Source organism: Salvelinus alpinus, chromosome 36, assembly GCF_045679555.1.
Source record: "Salvelinus alpinus chromosome 36, SLU_Salpinus.1, whole genome shotgun sequence".
Lineage (NCBI taxonomy): Eukaryota > Metazoa > Chordata > Actinopteri > Salmoniformes > Salmonidae > Salvelinus > Salvelinus alpinus.
The window spans coordinates 14,005,571-14,025,602 of record NC_092121.1 but is presented as its reverse complement, the minus strand read 5'-3'; the positions used below and the strand labels follow the sequence as shown (position 1 = coordinate 14,025,602).

At 45.2% G+C, this 20,032-nt stretch overlaps 1 protein-coding gene across 9 annotated transcripts in view; it reads right to left on the bottom strand.

Moving 5' to 3' along the window:
* LOC139565215 (RNA binding protein fox-1 homolog 2-like) overlaps positions 1 to 19,464 on the bottom strand; it is a 39,718-nt gene extending 20,254 nt beyond the window's left edge. For 2 of the 9 annotated variants that reach the window (XM_071385376.1, XM_071385379.1), the window contains exons 1-3: positions 18,579 to 19,464; positions 13,307 to 13,357; positions 98 to 295 (exon numbers count right to left, since the gene is read on the bottom strand). In XM_071385376.1, coding sequence (XP_071241477.1) covers positions 98 to 295; positions 13,307 to 13,357; positions 18,579 to 18,824 — 495 coding nt within the window. In that variant the 5' untranslated portion in view covers positions 18,825 to 19,464. Of the gene's footprint in view, positions 1 to 97; positions 296 to 2,302; positions 2,764 to 5,448; positions 6,177 to 13,306; positions 13,358 to 18,578 lie in introns of those variants that run through there. The other 7 variants (XM_071385375.1, XM_071385373.1, XM_071385370.1 and 4 more) reach the window with 7 other exon arrangements.
* Between the last annotated feature and the right edge of the window lie 568 nt (positions 19,465 to 20,032).

Here is a 20,032-nt window from a genome sequence, read left to right as displayed (position 1 = left end):
AGGGAGAGGCTGATAAATGGAATAAACGTAGTAGTTATGAGCATTTTCGGGACAAATGCAGAGTGAGCCTAACAACAAAACCAACCATAACACTCACCGGGGTGGGTAAGATGTTGGAAGTGGCGGCTGAGCCATTTGTTCCAGCCCCTGAATCCGAAGGCCCCTGTCCACTAGCACCAAACAAAGCACCGACAAACTCTGTCCCCAGGCCGTTCTGCGGAGGGGGTGGTGGAGGGAACGCTGAGAAGGGCGGGGGCACCAGCCCCTCCTGGCCCCCCGTTGAATCTTGAGAACCCTGACAGAGAGGAGAAGATAGGGTTAATACTGGTAGGCATTACTGTACTGTACCGTGCAGATGGAGGGCAGGGAGAGACTAGAACGAGGGTTAAAAACACAGCTTAAATTTCACCCTCCCTCCTACTCTCTCTCTCTCTCTCTCCATATCTCTGACAGCAGAGCGTTTCAGTCAGCCTACCATGAAATATTCACTGCAACCACATCTATTATTGACAGTCACAAAATCTGATACACACACATTGCTACACAAGCCTGCTCACTATCCATGTACACGCATATCCAGAGAATACTTACAACAATGAGTACCTGTTATACCCCGTGAACAGATACTGTCACCCTATTTAGTTACACTTGATATGAATTCATATCATAACCAGTTGAGTTGGGAGACGGCTCCAGGCCAATGCCACAGCACTGTTACTATGCTGTCTTCATAAGCACGGTAATGGATTGTAGCGCCTTCCGGTCACGATTTTAAAAAAGGTGTCAGTTATATGGTGACACTGTGATATAGCAATCCTCAGTCACACACTCAAGGACATCCTGTAATAACTTCAAAAACACCCCAACTGTGCTCAGAAAGAGCAAAGCTTGTAGGGAGGGAGGAATGGGGGGGGGCGCCATTTTGTTTCAGGCCATGAAACTGCTTCGTGGCCTTCCAGGCGTGATGACAGCATCCAATACCATTAAAACGGGACAGTCAGTCAGTCAGCCAGCCAGCCAGTCAGGCCTGGGCGAGGCGACACCCAGGCTCCAGACAGCCTTTTTAATTACCAGGGAAACTAAGTTGCGGTGCAGTAAAGCAAATGAGGATTCACTAATCCCAGAGACTGCAGACTTCTCATCTTGAAACGACAGTGGAAAGAACCGTCCCGGCTACTGTTAAATCCCCTCTACTTGATAAGGAGGACTGAGCTCTCGGTTCTGTGCCTCCAAGATAACGAGTGCAACAAAAGTAGGTTTAATTCAGAACAGGGTGGAAAAACTGTTCTACTGCTATATTTCACCAGCCTCTCCTTATGTATTCTGGTCCATATGAATCGCTTGTGAGGCTGACTGCATACTGCATTCATTGCAATGTCATTAACTTAATAATAACAATAGCACATAAGGCCTGCATAAAACGGGGAGGATGATTAAATGAAGGAGGATTCCAAGTAGGTTAAATGGACTCCTTCCTCCTGTAAAGACATGTCATCCATAAACACGTAGAAGCCTGGAACCAGGAAGTAAAGGGTGCTTCTCATCATCTGAGTCACAGTGACCAAATCCAAATCTGTGTTGGAGGCTCAGAGGATGGGGGAGGGGTGGAAGTGAAGTGGGTGTCTCTAACAGTACAGTATCTCGATCATGTGAGTACTGGAATGGATATTTAGGCTACTCACTGGTATCCACTGATGGGTGGACAAAGCTAAATAGTAGAGAGAAGGTACTGGCTGAGGGCTGGTAGCACTCAACCCATTGGTCAACTGGACATTCCTGCCACACTCACTGAGAGTAACACTGCCCTAAATGGCAGTATCTCACACACAGAGCAGGAGAGGAGGGAGAGAGAGAGGAGGGAGGGAGAGAGAGGCTATTATAAAAAGGGAGTAATGCTGTATTGCAAAAAGGAAAGAATGAAATCATGTGGGAAAACATTGTATTAAAAACAGAAAATGAATGATCAAATTGTTTACAAATTTCAAGAGACAGGGTGGGTGGTGTACAGTCAAATTGTATAATATTTCACAAATATGTATATTTGTATAATAATATCATATAAATCATAACTCACTAGTAAGCCACTAGGTAATGTTTAAAGGCAATGCAGGAATTCATATAAAATAGTCTAAGCATAACAAATCTCATTTGACCACAAGGTTACCCTTTCAAAATAACTTCAGATTTACTGTTCTGCATGAAGGTATAACACAATATTAAATGCACCATCTGAATTACGATAGGCTAAACTCTGCATCCCTCTTTCTCTTCACACACCACGGCGGTAGTACAGAAGTGTTACCTGAGACACCATAGGTTTTTCCATACACCAAGAGGACCGGGGGGAGAGAGAGGGCTTGCAATGTGGGTCACAATATTCAGCGAACGTTGCGAGAGTGCATGTGTTAAAATGTGTGCAGTGACTGCAGCGTAATGAAATAATTTGAATTAAATTGCACAGTACAGTAGACAGTCAGTGAAGAGTGTTAGTAGACTACAGTAATCTCTTTAACCAGCTAGTTACTCTAATCCCAATCCGTGTATCATGAATGAATAACTGAATGACCATTATTAATCTAATCTACAGCCTACTGTGACGCATTGCTTTGCATTAAATATGCCGCCTCTTCCCCCCTCTCTCTCCAATGCAGTAGTACGCTCCTCTTCCTTTTTCTGCGGCTGGAGAAATAGATTTGCTTTCCCTCTTCTTCTTTCTCCCTCCTCGCTTGATGAAATCCAGACGAGGGTTTCTACCTCCGCCCCGCCTCCCCCAAGTCAGTCAAAGCCACCGCCGCTATGAAACGTGACCCACGGATCCCAAGAGCCAGTCAAGCATAGAGCTGTAGCCGCCTCCCATCTCCATGTAAGGGCGCCTATAAACTGAAACCCTGTCACTCCTTCAGGGTTGTCAACCAATGAAAATCACGACACATAATATACAGCCTATCCCTCCACGGTACATTAACAGCTAATTGGCTTAAACCCTACAGGCACCACAAGCAAAATAACACATGGCAATTAATTTAAGGGTAACGGAGCATTGGACTCTTAACAAAAGAGTTGGTCAGTTTCTACAGGTCCGGTGGTAGTACAGGCTATTGTATTCACTGACTGTCAATATTACATAAACGCATCAAAGAGATCAGAGGTTGTTGTCGGCCATGAAGGATGGGACCATGCAAGGCCAGTTGGAGGTTCAGCCGTACCACACTGATTCTGAAAGCCTGGCTGGACCCGTCTCACAGGACACCTTTAAAAAGACTTCCCTCAGCAGCCTCCCCATTATATACTCCTACAGACGGCCCAACGTGAGCAACGTCCACTACGGCACCAACACCATGGTGGCCAAACACGGTCCCAAAACTCTGAAAGATGTCTGGTATGGTGGAGGAACAAACCTCCTCCCTGACACTTAACCTTTGCCAAGTTCACTGACATGACCCTCCTAATGCTTCGGTCTCTCTATGAAACGCTGCTCTATGCAGCTAATTGCAGAGGGAAACAACCCAGCACCCTAAGACCTAGCCTGCTGTAGGGGTACGAATCAGTGTATTTGGGAGGATTATCATCCATGCCCAATCGCTGTTAAAGTTTCCTCACAATATTTGATTGAGTCAGCCACCAACACTAGTGAGGATTGCTTCTCTTTCAGCCCAGAGAAGAAGGCAAGAGAATAAACGTTGCTGCGCCATGTGTCCATTGAACTGAACCAGCTCCGTCAGCCGATAGTGGGGGAAGGGGCTTAAGGAGCCTCTGAGACTCAACACTGCACTGCAGCAGAACTGGCCATTGTTTCTGTCAGTCACAATAGTGCATGTGTGCAAATTAACATACTTGCTGTGCTGTCTATTCAAAACTCAATGCTTTTCTGCACGTCCCTTGAGCCAGCTGGATTGTCAGTACTGCAGGTTTAGATGGGCAGTGAGCAGCAGCAGTAAGCCTGTAGTGGAGACAGATGTCTCAGAGTGCATTAGTGCTGTAATACTGTCTGCCAGTTCTGCAGCAGTTTGGTTGGTGCAAATGTGAAGCAGCAGGTAAGTCTCTTACCCCTGGGGGCGAACACTTGGGTGGGGCTCCGCAAAATACTTTCAATCCCTGCCTTCCCTCTCTAAACCAAGCAGGGTGGCTGCAGTAATGGAGGTGAGGCAGCAAAATACACCACAATCATGCCATTTCTCAAAACCCGACATTCATACGGTTGGTTGCGGTGTTTGCACTTTGCTTGGTTGCTTAATAGCAAAGCTGTAAGTTAAATTGATGGGGGAGCAAACAGCATTTATAACCCAAACGCACTCACACGCATACACTTTAAATCTGGGTTATAATGAAGAAATGTCAACTAAAAGAAGGCATTTTCTTAACCTCACTTCTCTCTGATCGCATGGGACAGTGGATGATTGGTGACACCTTTAAAATCCATTCACACTTGAACCCCCCCATTCAATTTGGCTGCCCATGCCGTTTGAGGAGAAAAACAGGTTTAGGTAACAGCTGCTGATGCCTGAGGGAAGAGAAACAGCAGAGAAATGGGAGAGAGGGGAGGGTCGAGCTCCAAGTCACACAGCCCTAGAAATGCATGTGCTGGAGTTAAAAGCACCTGGGTAGATTCCTGCTGCTAACTGTCCAATCAGCACCCAGAGCACAGAACCTCCCAGCACCCCATCCAGACCATCCAGTATTGTGGCGGGAGGAAAGGGGAGGCTGGGTCGTACCAACAGAGAAGGATTGAGGGGAAACTGTTTCTTGGCACCTGTCTCTTTCACTCAGAAGGGGAGGGGTTTAACAGCAAAGACAGCTGGGAAGACAACAAAGAATTGCTGTAGCACCCCCTTCTGATTCCAACAGCCCTCCACCGCACCCCCTTCTGATTCCAACAGCCCCCCACCGCACCCCCTTCTGATTCCAACAGCCCCCCACCGCACCCCCTGGACTAACATGATGTTCTGTACAGTCAGCATGGCCGCAACGTGCGACATATACACAGCTCAACACTGCTAATTTACAGAGACATTTTCCGAAGCCTGGACCTCCTTGAGGGCCCTGAAGCACAGACAGGACCACAGAACATGTTGGGGCACCAGGCTCATTAGAACATGAACACAGTTAACCCCTTTTGCTGCCAGTAACACATCTACATATTTAAATGATAAAAAACAAGTTACGTTACATAAGTCGTTACACAATACTAGTCACAAAACACTGAGTGTTCCTCAATGTGTAGGCTATGTGCATGTATTTGTTGTAAAAGAGAAACAACAGTATAACTCCATGTAGTAATCTGAGGCCTTGCCTTATGCAAACTAGCTAGGTAAACATCAGTCGAACCAACTGCATATTTTTCCAAAACATGTAGAAAAGAGCAAAGTATTTTGTTCTTTAGTTGTTCCAGGTCTAAACCTGCTATACTGGATAGGAGCGTACAGAAAACTAGCTATGACATGAACTCACCGGCAACACCGCAGGATAGTACAGCCCCATCATTGTCTGCACGGGAAGGAAGAGTCTCTCTATTCCGCTCTGAATGTGGTCTGTTACCATCCGCCGGGAAGCACCTTCTGTCCACGTCTCTCACAGATTCAAATTCTCCCTCGCTCTCCGCCAGTGTTCCCCCTTAGCAACACGCAAGCCTTGTGTCCTTGTCACTCTCCCCCTCTTCTCTGTTTCCCCCTTGTCAGTTCTCTCCTCTGACAACGCGAGTCTCTTCTCTTCTTCCTCTGATGTGTGTCACTTCTCACTCACACTACCTCTCCTGCTCTGCTCGGTCATGGCTTCTGCATGTTCCATCCCCCTTCAAACTTTCCCTCTCTGTGAGCCTGGCTGGGTCCCTCCTATCCATCAGTCTCTCCATCCCCTCCCCTCCCCTCGCAGGCTAGGTACTGACAGGTTAGGAAGGAAGGAGCTGCTGTTTGGCAGCCCTGAGTAGAAGACGCTCCGTTTCACACTGTAACGCTACCCACTGCATTGCAGGTTTTTTTAATCATTTATTTATTGGATGGCAGCTTGTCAACCCCATGTTAGGCTGGCAGGCAGGCAGCTCCCCCTCACCTCCCCATGTTCATTACCCAGAGAGGAAACAGCTTCAAACTGCTACGGCCCAATTCTACACCTTCACAACATGTATATTTATTAATCTGCATTGCGCCTTTTCATTTCCTACACTACAGTACTGTTGGGGTTCGATGGGAGAGAGGAGTGCAGTTCCCCTGCACATCTTATTTTTTTCTCCCCTTTTCTGCCCTGACTGCAAAACGTCTATGCCAGTATGCAGACATCTGCTGAGGTTGGCTACTACAGAGGGGAGAGAGAGATGGAGAGCGGGAGGGAGGGAGAGAGGGACCAAAAGAGGTGATGGGAGGTGGTGGGAAAGGGGTAAGCGAGAGGCTGAGTGAGGCAGTGGATGTGAGCGAGAGATAACGGGATAGAGATAAAAGGATAAAGGGATGGGGAAAGAGCGAGGGATGACGGGATTAGGGTGTAAGTGAGGAGGATGAGAGGATGAATGGGGGATGATCTAAGGATTAACTACACAGACTGAACCACACTGATAAACACACAGATGCACAGCCATATTTATTGTGCACCCTGGCAGGCACACAAACACACACATGCTTTCAAACAAAGGGCTATTTCCATCACAATCTCTCTCACACACATACATTCAAACAATGGCCCTCCCCCACAAACACAGATCATCATAAGGCCATGCATATTTGGATGCACTGATATGGGCATTCTGGGCTGATGCAATAGTCCTAATCAATATTTTCTTGTCCATGATAGATTATATATCGATATGGCAATATTAATCTGAAGGCACCCCTACATACCAACAAACAATACATAGCTCTACTAATTAGGTAGATTGAATGTATTAGACTATTAAAAGTAGTACGCTGGTTCAGCCGGAGAGTTATAATACTCATGATAAGCTGTAGACCACACTATTTACCAAGACAGATTTCATCTATATTTTTTCTTAGCTGTCTATTTACTACCACAAACTGATGCTGGCACTAAGACTGCACTCAACAAACTGTATAAGGCCATAAGCAAATACTCATCCAGAGGCAGCGCTCCTAGCGGCCGGTGATGTTAATGCAGGAACACTGAAATCAGTCTTCCGCAATTTGTACCAGCATTTAACCTGTGCAACTAGAGGCGAACAAAAACTCTATATCACCTTTAATCCACACAGAGACGCATAACAAAGCTCTCCCTCCCCCTCCATTTGGCAAATCTGACCATAACTCTATGATTCCAGCTTACAAGCAAAAACTCAAATAGGAAGTAGCAGTGGCACCCTCAATATGGAAGCAGTCCAATGAAACGGATGCTAAGCTACAGGACTGTTTTACAAGTCAAACTGGAATATATTCCGGGGCTCATCCGATGGCATTGAGGAGTAAACCACATCAGTCACTGGCTTCATTAATAAATGCATCGATGACGTCGTCCACACAGTGACCGTAGGTACATATCCCAACCAGAAGCAATGGATTATTGGCAACATCCGCACTGGGCTAAAGGCTACAGCTGACGCTTTCAAGGAGCGGGACACTAACCCATAAACAGGCAAAAGCATCAATACAGGACTAAGATCGAATCCTACTACACTGGCTCTGATGCTCGTCGGATGTGGCAGGGCTTGCAAACTATCATCGATTACAAAGGGAAACCCAGCCGCGAGCTGCCCAATGAAGTGAGCCTACCAGACGAGCTAAATGCCTTCTATGCACTGAACCATGTGTGAGAGCACCAGATGATCCGGACAACTGTGTGATCACGCTCTCAGTAGCCGATGTGAGAAAGCCCTTTAAACAGGTTAACATTCACAAGGCTGCAAAGCTAGACGGATTACCAGGACGCATACATGCGCTGCCAAGCTGGCAAGTGTCTTCACTGACATTTACAACCTATCCCTGACCTGGTCTGTAATACCAACTTGTTTCAAGCAGACCTCCATAGTCCCTGTGTCCAAGAACGCCAAGGTAACCTGTCTAAATGACTATCGCCTTGTAGCACTCACATCTGTAGCCATGAAATGGTTTGAAAGGCTGGTCATGGCTCACATCAACACCATGATCCCAGACACCCTGAACCCACTCCAATTCACATACCACCCTTAAAACCCACTCCAATTCACATACCACCCTGAACCCACTCCAATTCACATACCACCCTGAACACACTCCAATTCACATACCACCCTGAACCCACTCCAATTCACATACCACGCTGACGGGATCCACAGATGACGCAATCTCTATTGCACTACACTGGCCTTTTCCACTTGGACAAAAGACAAATCTACGTGAGAATGCTGTTTATTGACTATAGCTCAGCGTTCAACACCGTAGTACCATCCAAGCTCATCACTAAGCTAAGGACCCTGGATATCCTGACGGACCACCCCCAGTTGGTAAGGGTAGGCAACACATCCACCACGCTGACCCTTAACACGGGGGCCCTCAGGTGTTGCGTGCTTAGTTCCCTCCTGTATTCCCTATTCACCCATAACTACGTGGCTGCGCACGACACCAACACAATCAATAAGTTTCACGACGACACGATGGTGGTAGGCCTGATCACAGACGACGATGAAACAGCCTATATTGAGTGCGATGCCAGGACAACAACCTCTCCCTTAACGTCAGCAAGACAAAGGAGCTGATCGTGGACTACGGGATACGGAGGGCCGAGCACGCCCCCATTCACATCGACTGGGCTGTAGTGGAGCGGGTCAAAAGCTTTCAGTTCCTTGGTGTCCACATCACTAAGTATCTATCATGGTCCAAACACACCAACACAGTCGTGAAGAAGCACAACAACGCCTCTTCACCCTCATGAGGTGAAAAGATTTTGAATGGGCCCTCAGATCCTAAGAAAAGTTCTACAGCTACACCACTGAGAGCATCTTGACTGCCTACATCATCGCTTGGTATGGCAACTGCTCTGTCTCTGCCCGCAAGGCGCTACAGAGAGTAGTGCGTACGGCCCAGTGCATCACCGGGTCCTAGCTCCCTGCCATCCAGGACCTCTATACCAGGCAGTGTCAGAGGAAGGCCCTAAAAAAATGTCAAAGACTCCAGCCACCCAAGTCATAGACTGTTCTCACTGCTACCGCACGGCAAGCGGTACCGATGCATCAAGCCTGGAGCACCCCGAACAGCTTCTACCCCCGAGCCATAAGACTGCTAAATAGTTAGGTAAATAGTTAACCAAACAGCTACCCGGACTATCTGCATTGACCCTTTTTGCACTAACTTTTTTTACTCATCACATACACTGCTGCTAATGTTTACTATCTGTCGCCTTATTCCTAGTTATATTTACATATCTACCTCAATTACCTCATACCCCTGCACGTCGACTAGGTACTGGCACCCGTTGTATAGAACCAAGTTATCGTTACTCATTATGTATCTATTATTACGTGTTTTACTTTTATTTTATTTCTCAAATGTCTTTCTCTGTATTGTTATTAAACTGGGTAGCATGACCGAGTGGTCTAAGGCGCTGGATCTAGGCTCCAGTCTCTGGAGGTGTGGGTTCGAATCCCACCTCTGCCAACGTTGATGTTATCTTGGGGCGGAGGGTAGCCTAGTAAAAAATCTGTCGTTCTGCCCCTGAACAAGGCAGTTAACCCATTGTAAATAAGAATTTGTTCTTAACTGACTTGCCTAGTTAAATAAAGGTTACATTTTTTAAAAATCTAAGAAATTAAGGGCCCCCTCAGTAAGCATTTCACTGTTAGTCCACACATGTTGTTTATGAAACAAAAATACATACATACAAGTTAAAGGATAAAAACACAATAAAGCCAGGAGGCTTATTTCCATTGTAGTCCTCAGGTATGGATGTGATTTTGCTGCAGTAAATGCACAACACACTACTGCACAACGCTCAACTGACCCCACAATCAGAAGTTCTCTTCTATATAATCAGAGGCAGATACAGCACTGTGTGGTCACTGTTTACTAAAGTCTTCGAAAGCCAAGTTAATAAACAGATCACTGACCATTTCGAATCCCACCGTACCTTCGCCGCTGTGCAATCCGGTTTCCGAGCTGGTCACGGGTGAACCTCAGCCACGCTCAAGGTACTAAACGATATCATAACTGCCATCGATAAAAGACAGTACTTTGCAGCCGTCTTCATCGAACTGGCCAAGGCTTTCGACTCTGTCAATCACTGTATTCTTATCGGCAGACTCAACAGCCTTGGTTTCTCAAATGACTGCCTCGCCTGGTTCACCAACTACTTCTCAGATAGAGTTCAGTGCTTCTACTAGAGGTCAACCGATTATGATTTTTCAACGCCGATTCCGATTATTGGAGGACCCAAAAAAAGCCGATACCGATTAATCGGACGATTTTTATTTATTTATTTGTAATAATGACAATTACAACAATACTGAATGAACACTTATTTTAACTTAATATAATACATCAATAAAATCAATTTAGCCTCAAATAAATAATGAAACATGTTCAATTTGGTTTAAATAATGCAAAAACAAAGTGTTGGAGAAGAAAGTAAAAGTGCAATATGTGTCATGGAAGAAAGCTAACGTTTAAGTTCCTTGCTCAGAACATGAGAACATATGAAAGCTGGTGGTTCTTTTTAACATGAGTCTTCAATATTCCCAGGTAAGAAGATTTAGGTTGTAGTTATTATAGGAATTATAGGACTATTTCTCTCTATACCATTTGTATTTCATTAACCTTTGACTATTGGATGTGCTTATAGGCACTTTGGTATTGCCAGTGTAACAGTATAGCTTCCGTCCCTCTCCTCGCTCCTACCTGGGCTCGAACCAGGAACACATCGACAACAGCCACCCTCAAAGCAGCGTTACCCATGCAGAGCAAGGGGAACAACCACTCCAAGTCTCAGAGCGAGTGACGTTTGAAACGCTATTAGCGCGCACCCCGCTAACTAGCTAGCCATTTCACATCGGTTACACCAGCCTAATCTCGGGAGTTGATAGGCTTGAAGTCATAAACAGCGCAAAGCTTGAAGCACAACGAAGAGCTGCTGGCAAAACGCACTAAAGTGCTGTTTGAATGAATGCTTACAAGCCTGCTACTGCCTACCATCGCTCAGTCAGACTGCTCTATCAAATCATAGACTTAGTTATAACATAATAACACACAGAAATACGAGCCTTAGGTCATTGATATGGTCGAATCTGGAAACTATCATCTCGAAAACAAAACGTTTATTATTTCAGTGAAATACGGAACCGTTCCCTATTTTATCTAACGGGTGGCATCCATAAGTCTAAATATTCCTGTTACATTGCACAACCGTCAATGTTATGTCATAATTACGTAAAATCCTGGCAATTTAGGCGGCCCAAACTGTTGCATATACACTGACTCTGCGTGCAATGAACGCAAGAGAAGTGACACAATTTCGCCTGGTTAATATTGCTTGCTAACCTGGATTTCATTTAGCTAAATATGCAGGTTTCAAAATATATACTTCTGTGTATTGATTTTAAGAAAGGCATTGATGTTTATGGTTAGGTACACATTGGAGCAACGATACGCACCGCATCGATTATAAGCAACGCACGACACGCTAGATAAACTAGTAATATCATCAACCATGTGTAGTTAACTAGTGATTATGATTGATTGATTTTAATAAGATACGTTTAATGCTAGCTAGCAACATACCTTGGCTTACTGCATTCGCGTAACAGGCAGGCTCCCCGTGGAGTGCAATGTAATCAGGTGGTTAGAGCGTTGGACTAGTTAACTGTAAGGTTGCAAGATTGAATCCCCCGAGCTGACAAGGTAAAAAAATCTGTCATTCTGCCCCTGAACGAGGCAGTTAACCCACTGTTCCTAGGCCGTCATTGAAAATAAGTATTTGTTCTTAACTGACTTGCCTAGTTAAATAAAGGTAAAACATTTTTTTTTTTTTTATAAACATTGACACAGCCAAACCTACAGGCAGATCAACCAACGCACAACAGCTCATAGGAACTCCAGCTAGAGTGTGGGCTAGTTGTATGTTTGACTAGTCTTGAATCAAATAAGTAAGTTATGATCCAAACAAACACATGGGAACCTAACTATTTTAACACCCTTACCAAATGCATGTTATTTCAGACGTTTCTAGCCCGATGGTATTCAAACTTCTTCAGCTGGGACCCAATTCCCTCAGCAAGAATTTCTGGCGTCCCCATTTTTTTCGCAGGGATTTCTCGCCAAATCTAACATAGGTAAAATTATTTTTATGTCAACAAATAATCTTCAATTCATTACATTTTCATCTCTTATCAAAAGTAAAAGAAAAACAATTACATTTACTCAATTTTATTTTTTAAATGATCTTTCCTAAAAACATTTGTATATTGTCCTATACAACAAAATGCACTCTTAATTTTTATAAAAATATATATTTTGGCAACCCCACTGCAGTTCCCCCGTGACCCGTCTAGCCTATATATTACCTCACCACAGAAAGGTTAACTTCAATATGGTGGCTCACTTGCTTCAGTCCCCATCTTCCGATGCCCTCACTTTCCCTCTCTCCTGCCTCTTCTGCTTTCCATCCACCCCTCCTCCCCCTCTCTCTAGCACAAGCAGCGAGCGAGCTGCATTCCCAAGAAAGGAGATGGCAGGGGTAGAGGAACGCACGTTGGAGGAAAAAACACATAATGGAGATAAAGCTGTGGAGACCCATCATGTTGAGAGGAGAGGAGTGGGAGGGCAGGCAGGCAGACCAACACCCCCCTCCTGTGGCTCTGCCAGAGACCTGCACTCACATCTCAGCCATGACAACAGACAGAAGACACAGCACTGTGCTGCTGCTCCCAGGCAGATAAGAGACTCTCAGAAACAGCCCTGTCTGGCGCACATAAGGAACTCATTACTGGAACCGATATTTAAAACCCCGGCCAAACCCGGACGACGCTGGGCCAATTGTGCACCGCCCTATGGGACTCCCAATCACGGCCAGATGTGACACAGCCTGGATTCGAACCAGGGACTGTAGTGACGCCTCTTGCACTGAGATGCAGTGCCTTAGACCGCTGCACCACTCAATATGGAGGGAGAGCACAAGAAATTAGAGAGAGAAGGGGAAAGAGAGCAGGGGAATGTGGATTGTGGAAAAGTGTGCACAGCAGCCAGGCAGATCAAATTGATTCAGAGTGGAAAATGTCGTCACAGTTTCTGTAGGCTATGTTCGTGTTGGGCCTTCTGAAGTAGTATGTGTTTCATGAAACTCCATGATACATCCATCAATTATACCTAAATTAAAGGAGACTTCAGTAAGATGGTACTCTTACCTGGCTGTGAGGTGGGTATCCAAGGAAACCTGGGGTTAAAGGGTCGTTGTTCTAAAAAAAAAAAAGTAAAAAGAGAGAGAGGTAAGGGTTTGGAAAATGTGATGTGATTCAACATGAGTCTAACATTTTGCAGTCAAGTCGCTTTTCGGCTCCAATCTTCACCCCTAACAAAGTAATATGCTCCAGAGGAGAAACAGCCTAGCTGTTACTTGTGATGGGGGGAAAATGGATACAGTAAGATATCAGGATATCATTTTTGCCGTCATTTTGATATTATCGCAATATTATGTTTGTATTTTTCCTTCTTAGCTTGTTCTCCATCTTGTTTTCAGCACTTTCATCAAAACTCGTTTTCTCATGACTCGCTCTAGTCCCTCTGCAGCAGACGTATGGTGAGCAATATGTTTGGAATCGCAACACATATAGAATCGTGAGAATCGCAACACATATCATATCGCCACCTAAGTATGATGAGTTCCCTGGCAGTTCCCAGCCCTATTTGTTACGGTATACACTACAGACCAATACATTTATGAAAATACGTATGGTGCGGGAAAGAAGCAGGGAACTTAAGGTGGCACATTTCACAAAGGATTATGCAAGTTAACATGATAACCCTTTTGGTTTAGACCCTGAGCGCTGCCTCAACCATGTAGAGCAGCTGGTGAATCATTCTGCAGCCAGGCCAGGTCCTTATTCAGCAGACAAAACAAATTGCACTCCGCAACAACAACAAAGAGCACCCTTCCCCCTTCCATGCCCCAGAATCTAGTGTTGTGGTTAATTGATCTGTAATTACTTCTAATTAGATTATTTCTGTCACCCCTCCCTCTCCCCCTGGCAGAAGAGCCATTGTTCATTGCAATGAAAGAGAAGGGAAAAGAACAGGGGAGAGGGGGCAGGATATAACAATAGGGGAAAAGTTCAACCAAACGATGATATTGACAAGAGTAAGGAGAGAGGATTCCAGCGATCCCGTCTGACATGCAAGCAGTACACTGTGCAGGGAAAATCGGCAGAGTAACAAGACTCCGGCCTTTTCAATCATGCTCAGGGGAAGGAGGGTGGAACATCCTACACGTGTTAAAAAGGGTGAATATGTTTCCATTGTGCTTGTGCTAAAAGACAAGAGTCAGCAACTCATTTTAAATTCATACAGTATCTCCATTAGCTTCCATTCAGTGAGCAGCCAGTGCTGGTGTAATGTAGTAAAAAGGTGGTCGTGGCCTCTTCATTGTAAACAGACAGAGGTAACCTCCTGCTTCTGCCCCAACCTGCTTCCTGGGGGAATTGGTCCCTCCCTACTATAATTTTTTCAACCAATCATGGGAAAGGCCCGACTCAGGATGCCATGGCGACAGCACGGGAGAGATGCCCTCTCAGAAAGCTAGCTGTCCTGGCTGTGCTTACTGCACTAACCCTGGATGGGGCTCCACAGCCACACCACAATGAGACATGGCAGTGGTAGAGCAAAAACAGGGAGGGGAAAGAGGAAGGAAAGGGGAATGAGGTCAATCAAACAAGTAGAGAGGGACAACATTTGACGGGGCACAGAGAGCATTTAAGTAGTGAGCGGCAGAAGTGAGTGACAGACTGATGTGTGATGCTGTCTGGACAGTACAGACTATAGCATACATGATCCATGCCAGAGGAGTGAGATGTATGCTACTCAGTCCAGCAGTGTCCGGTCTCCCTCTCCTACATAAAACAGCCCTCTCTTTGTCTCCCTCTCTCCACTTCCTGTTTCATCTGGAACCAATTTCCCCCTCGTGCCTCGTTCCCCTGGGGGAACACACTCCTCAGTGCACCGCATTAAAGTGGGAGAGCCGCCGAACGGACAGTGCTGTATTCAGCAACACACGAGGTAAAAACACTGGTAGTCTTCAAAGAATGAACAGTGGAGGACTGATGAAGATGCGACACACTGAACATTTGAAAGGACGCAGGTCTCCAATGCCTCTGGCAATGTATACCCGAGTGTGTAACTCTGACAAGGCACCATCAGTGGAAAAACAATGTAGCGCATCACTTGGAAACCAGAACTACCCCACACGATTCAATACATAACAAGGTTGCTCTATTTGTTCTAGTAGAAAGGCAGGATGAAGAGGGAGGAGTTTAGGTTAGAACAGGGGGAGGGAGAGAAGAATTTGGTAACATCTGGAATCAATCTGTCTGGAGGAAAGGGGGAGGGAGAAGAATGGGGGATGGAGGGAAAAGAAAGAACAAGAGAGTGAGATGGAAATTAGGAGAGAAAGACAGGGGTGGAAGAATGTGGGGATTAAGAAAGACAAGAAGTAAAAAATACAGTAAAAAGAAGAGACCAAGAAATGGAGACAATGACTCATACCCCAAGAATGTCATGTGACTTATATTTCCTTAAAGGGTGGGGGGAGGGGGGGTCTGAACTTGATACTCATTGTTAAAACACACACACTTTCTTTTGCGGGGCATATGGCGCATTGGTCTGCATATCAGGTCTGCTTTGAGTCTGTAAAGTTTTCAAGCTTTTATTACGCTCAACAAAACTCATGACACCCTCTTCCATGCAGATACAGACAGTTATTTAACAGGGTACCAACCACTTTGGTATTAATTACACTCATTTACAGTAGAGGGGTAGTTATGAGGTGTGGCTGCTCTGAGGGCCAGGGCTCCAGACTATACGGATCAGAAATGTACAGACACACCTCATACAGTGACTTTCTCTCTGTATGCTCAACTAAAGGGCGTCGCTCTGCTGGGTTTTTCTCTCCCCCACTTTCTATTTTAGGAAAAGTCAAGAAATTGAGAGTTGGAGCAAATGGGCAGAAAAAGAGAGCAGTGGAGGGAGGAGGGCAAAATGGCATGAGGTCAACAGATGGTAAGGGAGGAGGGGGATGGGAAAGAAGGGATGCAGGGGTCGGACAGAGGGTGATACACTGAGGAGCAGAGGGGACAAAAAGGAGAAAGAAGACAGGATGAATCAACGTTACCGACAGGGAGACATTCGCGGGTGGAGATGGAAGTACATATGACAGTTTGGGGGTAGAAGGGGAGGTGACAACAACAACCAGTGTCCAGAGTTAACATGTGAGTGTAAGTGGCAGGCCCTGCACCTGATTAAATGAGTGGCGGACTGTAAAAAAAGGGGGGGGAAGTTTGAGCACTGTTGTGTTGAGAAACATCTTGAAAATAATTTTGTGCTTATCTCAAGGGGTGAAAGGTCAGGGGTGACACCGCCGCATTGCGCTCAAAGTTCAGCGACAACCATTAGTGAGTGTCCACTAGTGTGCTGCACATTATAACTCCTACTTTTTTCTTTGGGGTTTTAATGACAGCCAATGTTCCCGCTATTACTAGTCAACATTGCCTGGTAGCCTGATAGTATCAAAGAATACTGCACCTTTGGAGCTTATCTGTTCAAAACTGTATAATCTTAATGGTTTGTTTATATCGTAGTTTCCCCTTCAACACTCGCCCACCCTCTCCCCCCTTTACTCTCCTCCCCTTGAAGCGATCAGTCTGGTTAATGCTCTCTCCGAAATGAGCTTTGATCTCGTTAGCGCGACACAAAGCCTCTTTACTGCCAACGATAGGATAAATCTGCTCTCGGGGAGCCGGAGGGAGGCATATACAGCACACTGTACACTATCAGGCTGGACTAGGCTAGGGCACATCAATACTGCATAGTGGGAAACAGAGAGAGAGATTGGACGGTAGAGATAGTGAGCAGGGGTGGGGAGGTGTCTCACTGGCAGTGCACACACAAATTCTATGGACCAGGAGTTAATTAGCAATCTGGAAATATGCCTTGGGGGAGGATGACGGAAACAAAAGAAGAGGATGGAGATGAGAGGAGACTCCTCTCTCATTTAATATGTCAGCCATGATTTAGGCTGTTAGCCATCCTGTCCTCTGGGTAGCAATGAACATCAAATAGCTATCCATCGACACACCAAAAATATTTAGTGAACTCATCTTCTCAGCACTGAACATGGTGTCACCTACAGGACTGGATGATGTAATCCAGTCTAATAACATTAAGCACCACCATTGTAATTTCCTAATGTTTACCCTTAGTTATTGTCAAACCTAAGCTGCTTAGAGGATTTTTCTACAACTTTCTCCTTCTCTCGTGTTAAAATGTTCTCTCTCATACTGTAAATACTGCCTTCTATCCTCCTGTTTCCTCCCTCTCTCCTGTGGGCGTATTTCCAGCCTGATCCACAATGGCAGGAGATCAATATAAGTGATTGGCAGCGAGATCCTGTTGCACATCTCATTGTCACACCATCTACACGTAACCTTTTGTCATCACCATTCATCCATTATATGGTGTGAGACACATGGCCTGCCCATTTGTCATTGCAATAGGTATGCAGCAGTACCAATTGAAGCATTTTCCCAATACCCAGGATTCAATTATCCACAGCTGACCCAGAACCATGTTTGACTGCTGCCTCAAACAAAAACACTATGTCAGCTATTTTCAATGATGCTTACAGATACTGTATGTGCGTGTAATATCACTGGTTAGCCGAAGAGCAGAGCACTGTTGCTATGCTGTATCAGCAGTCAAGTCATGGAGAGGCCCATAGCTAGAGGCAAGGTATCCTAAAGCCCCTTTCCTTCCTACTCCCTTATTCACGAATAGGGGTCTGTTCTTTGTCTCTCCCATAGTGACCCCTCCCCCAACCCCCTGTCTCTCTCCTTTTTTAGCACCTAACTCCAATCACAGACCAGGGGGACTGGCACAAATTACTGTTCCCAATGCGGGTTCCCTCCTGTATCGGTGGCTTTGATGTGATGTCCAACGACAAAGACAGACCATAATGGTAAAGGCGGGAATATCAGTGTGTACATATCTGCAGTGCACGTAAATGCATGAAAGGCCTTTATGTATCGTCGGATATATGCTGTAGCTTAATTGTCATTGTCGAGAAGCTGTGGGCTATCATATTACCTTTGCCTCGGTCATAATCATGGTGCTAGTCTAGCTGCCAAGAGCACAGAACAATGTGCAAGACACGTTTAGTACCTAGATTGTAATTCTACTGCACGTTCGTTACTGCAGTTGATGCGACGAGGCATGCTTTTGATAGGTGGGCCTGCCTGTCAGCAGAATCATGACCCACTGATGTTCTTGAAACAATAGACGTAACGTTAGCGTGATATTGAAATGAAATCGTTTAATGCAGGGGTAACAATGTTGCACGCATTCAATGACAACAGCACATTGAACGGAAACAAACAGCAATTTGGCTTCATTTGTTGATGTTCTACTCCTTACCTGTCCAATGTCACCAACACCCACCGTCCCGTCTATCCTTGGCCGTTTGCACTCTGCTCCTGCTAATTCGGTCAAAGCTGCAGCTGTTTGCTCAGGATCCCCTCGTTTCATTCCCCGGACTATTGCTGCTGGACCCCCGGTCGTGTTCGCGTGGGGTCCAGTTGCTGTATCAATGTCCTTTTCCCGGTCCATCATTCCCCGAGAAACGGGTAACATTATGGATGCGACGTCGGTCGACATTAACATCGGACGGCAGATAGCTAGATTTGTAAGTGTAGACTATAAAAAAAAAAAAACTTTGACTTCTTCCCTATTCTGGGATAAGGAATGCTATTCCTTGAATGTGCAAATAGCTGATTGTAGCTGGTCTTATTGGCCAAATGTATTGTACCGCTAGCAAGATTGTTATTGTCTAATCAATATATAACACCATGACCATGTGTGGCTCGTGCACATTTCACACGATTACTAGCGTTAGAAAAATAGTCACAATAGAACATGTAAACCAAGTAAATACAAAAACACTAATTCCTTGCTAATTAGCTAGCTACACATTCCGCTAGCTAGCTAACGATACTTCTATCTTCGCCGAATATAGAAAATGTTAGGAAATGATTTGAATCACTAATCTTCTCCTTGCGAAGCCAATGCGTCCTCCGCTCCCAACCAAATATATTTTTAAGCCCTTCTTTGCTTCCACCTTCTCTTTCTCCTAGCCTTCTTTTTATCACCGTTCTTTTTCTCGCAGTATGTTCAGTGAATTCTAGTGGCGTGTACGGACTGGCGAGGAACACGATTTCCTCTCTATCGTGTACGTCCCGATTGGTGTGGAACGGGCCGCAGAGAGTGCACTGATCTGGTATCAGTTTTTTCTCCATGTGCTAAGATTACGATAGGGGTAAACAATTTAGACGGGTCCTAGATCTGCCCTCTCTATATTCCCCTCCTTTTCCTCTGTCGTATTCCCTCCTGCACCCCCCTTCTCTTTTTTCACCATAACATACACAGTGGCATTTCATTTAGCGTAGCCTACATCAAATGTATTTTTACGACTTTTGTCATTACCGATAGATTACATTTAAATAATTGAATTTCGTAAACATTTATCGTGTAAATTGGTATGTTTATTTTTATGGGATTGTTTGTGTGTAAATATAAGACGGCTTGCCACGATTTATGGCGAGGTATTTGTCTTCTTTTTTTCATTTTTTTACGACTTTCACTAGTCAGATGGCGGTGATACAGCTAATGAAGCGGAGGGGAGGAGTTATAAATAAAGAGGGAATAGATGGGGTAGGCCTAAAATAACACACAACTAGCAATTTAACAATGTAGATTACGTATGTGTGAGAAAAGACGCAGGGTAGTGTAGGCCTGGCTGCACACATGTTAAATATGATCTATTATAAACCACTCAAACCTAGGCAACTTCAAAGGCGAATTATTTTACAGGA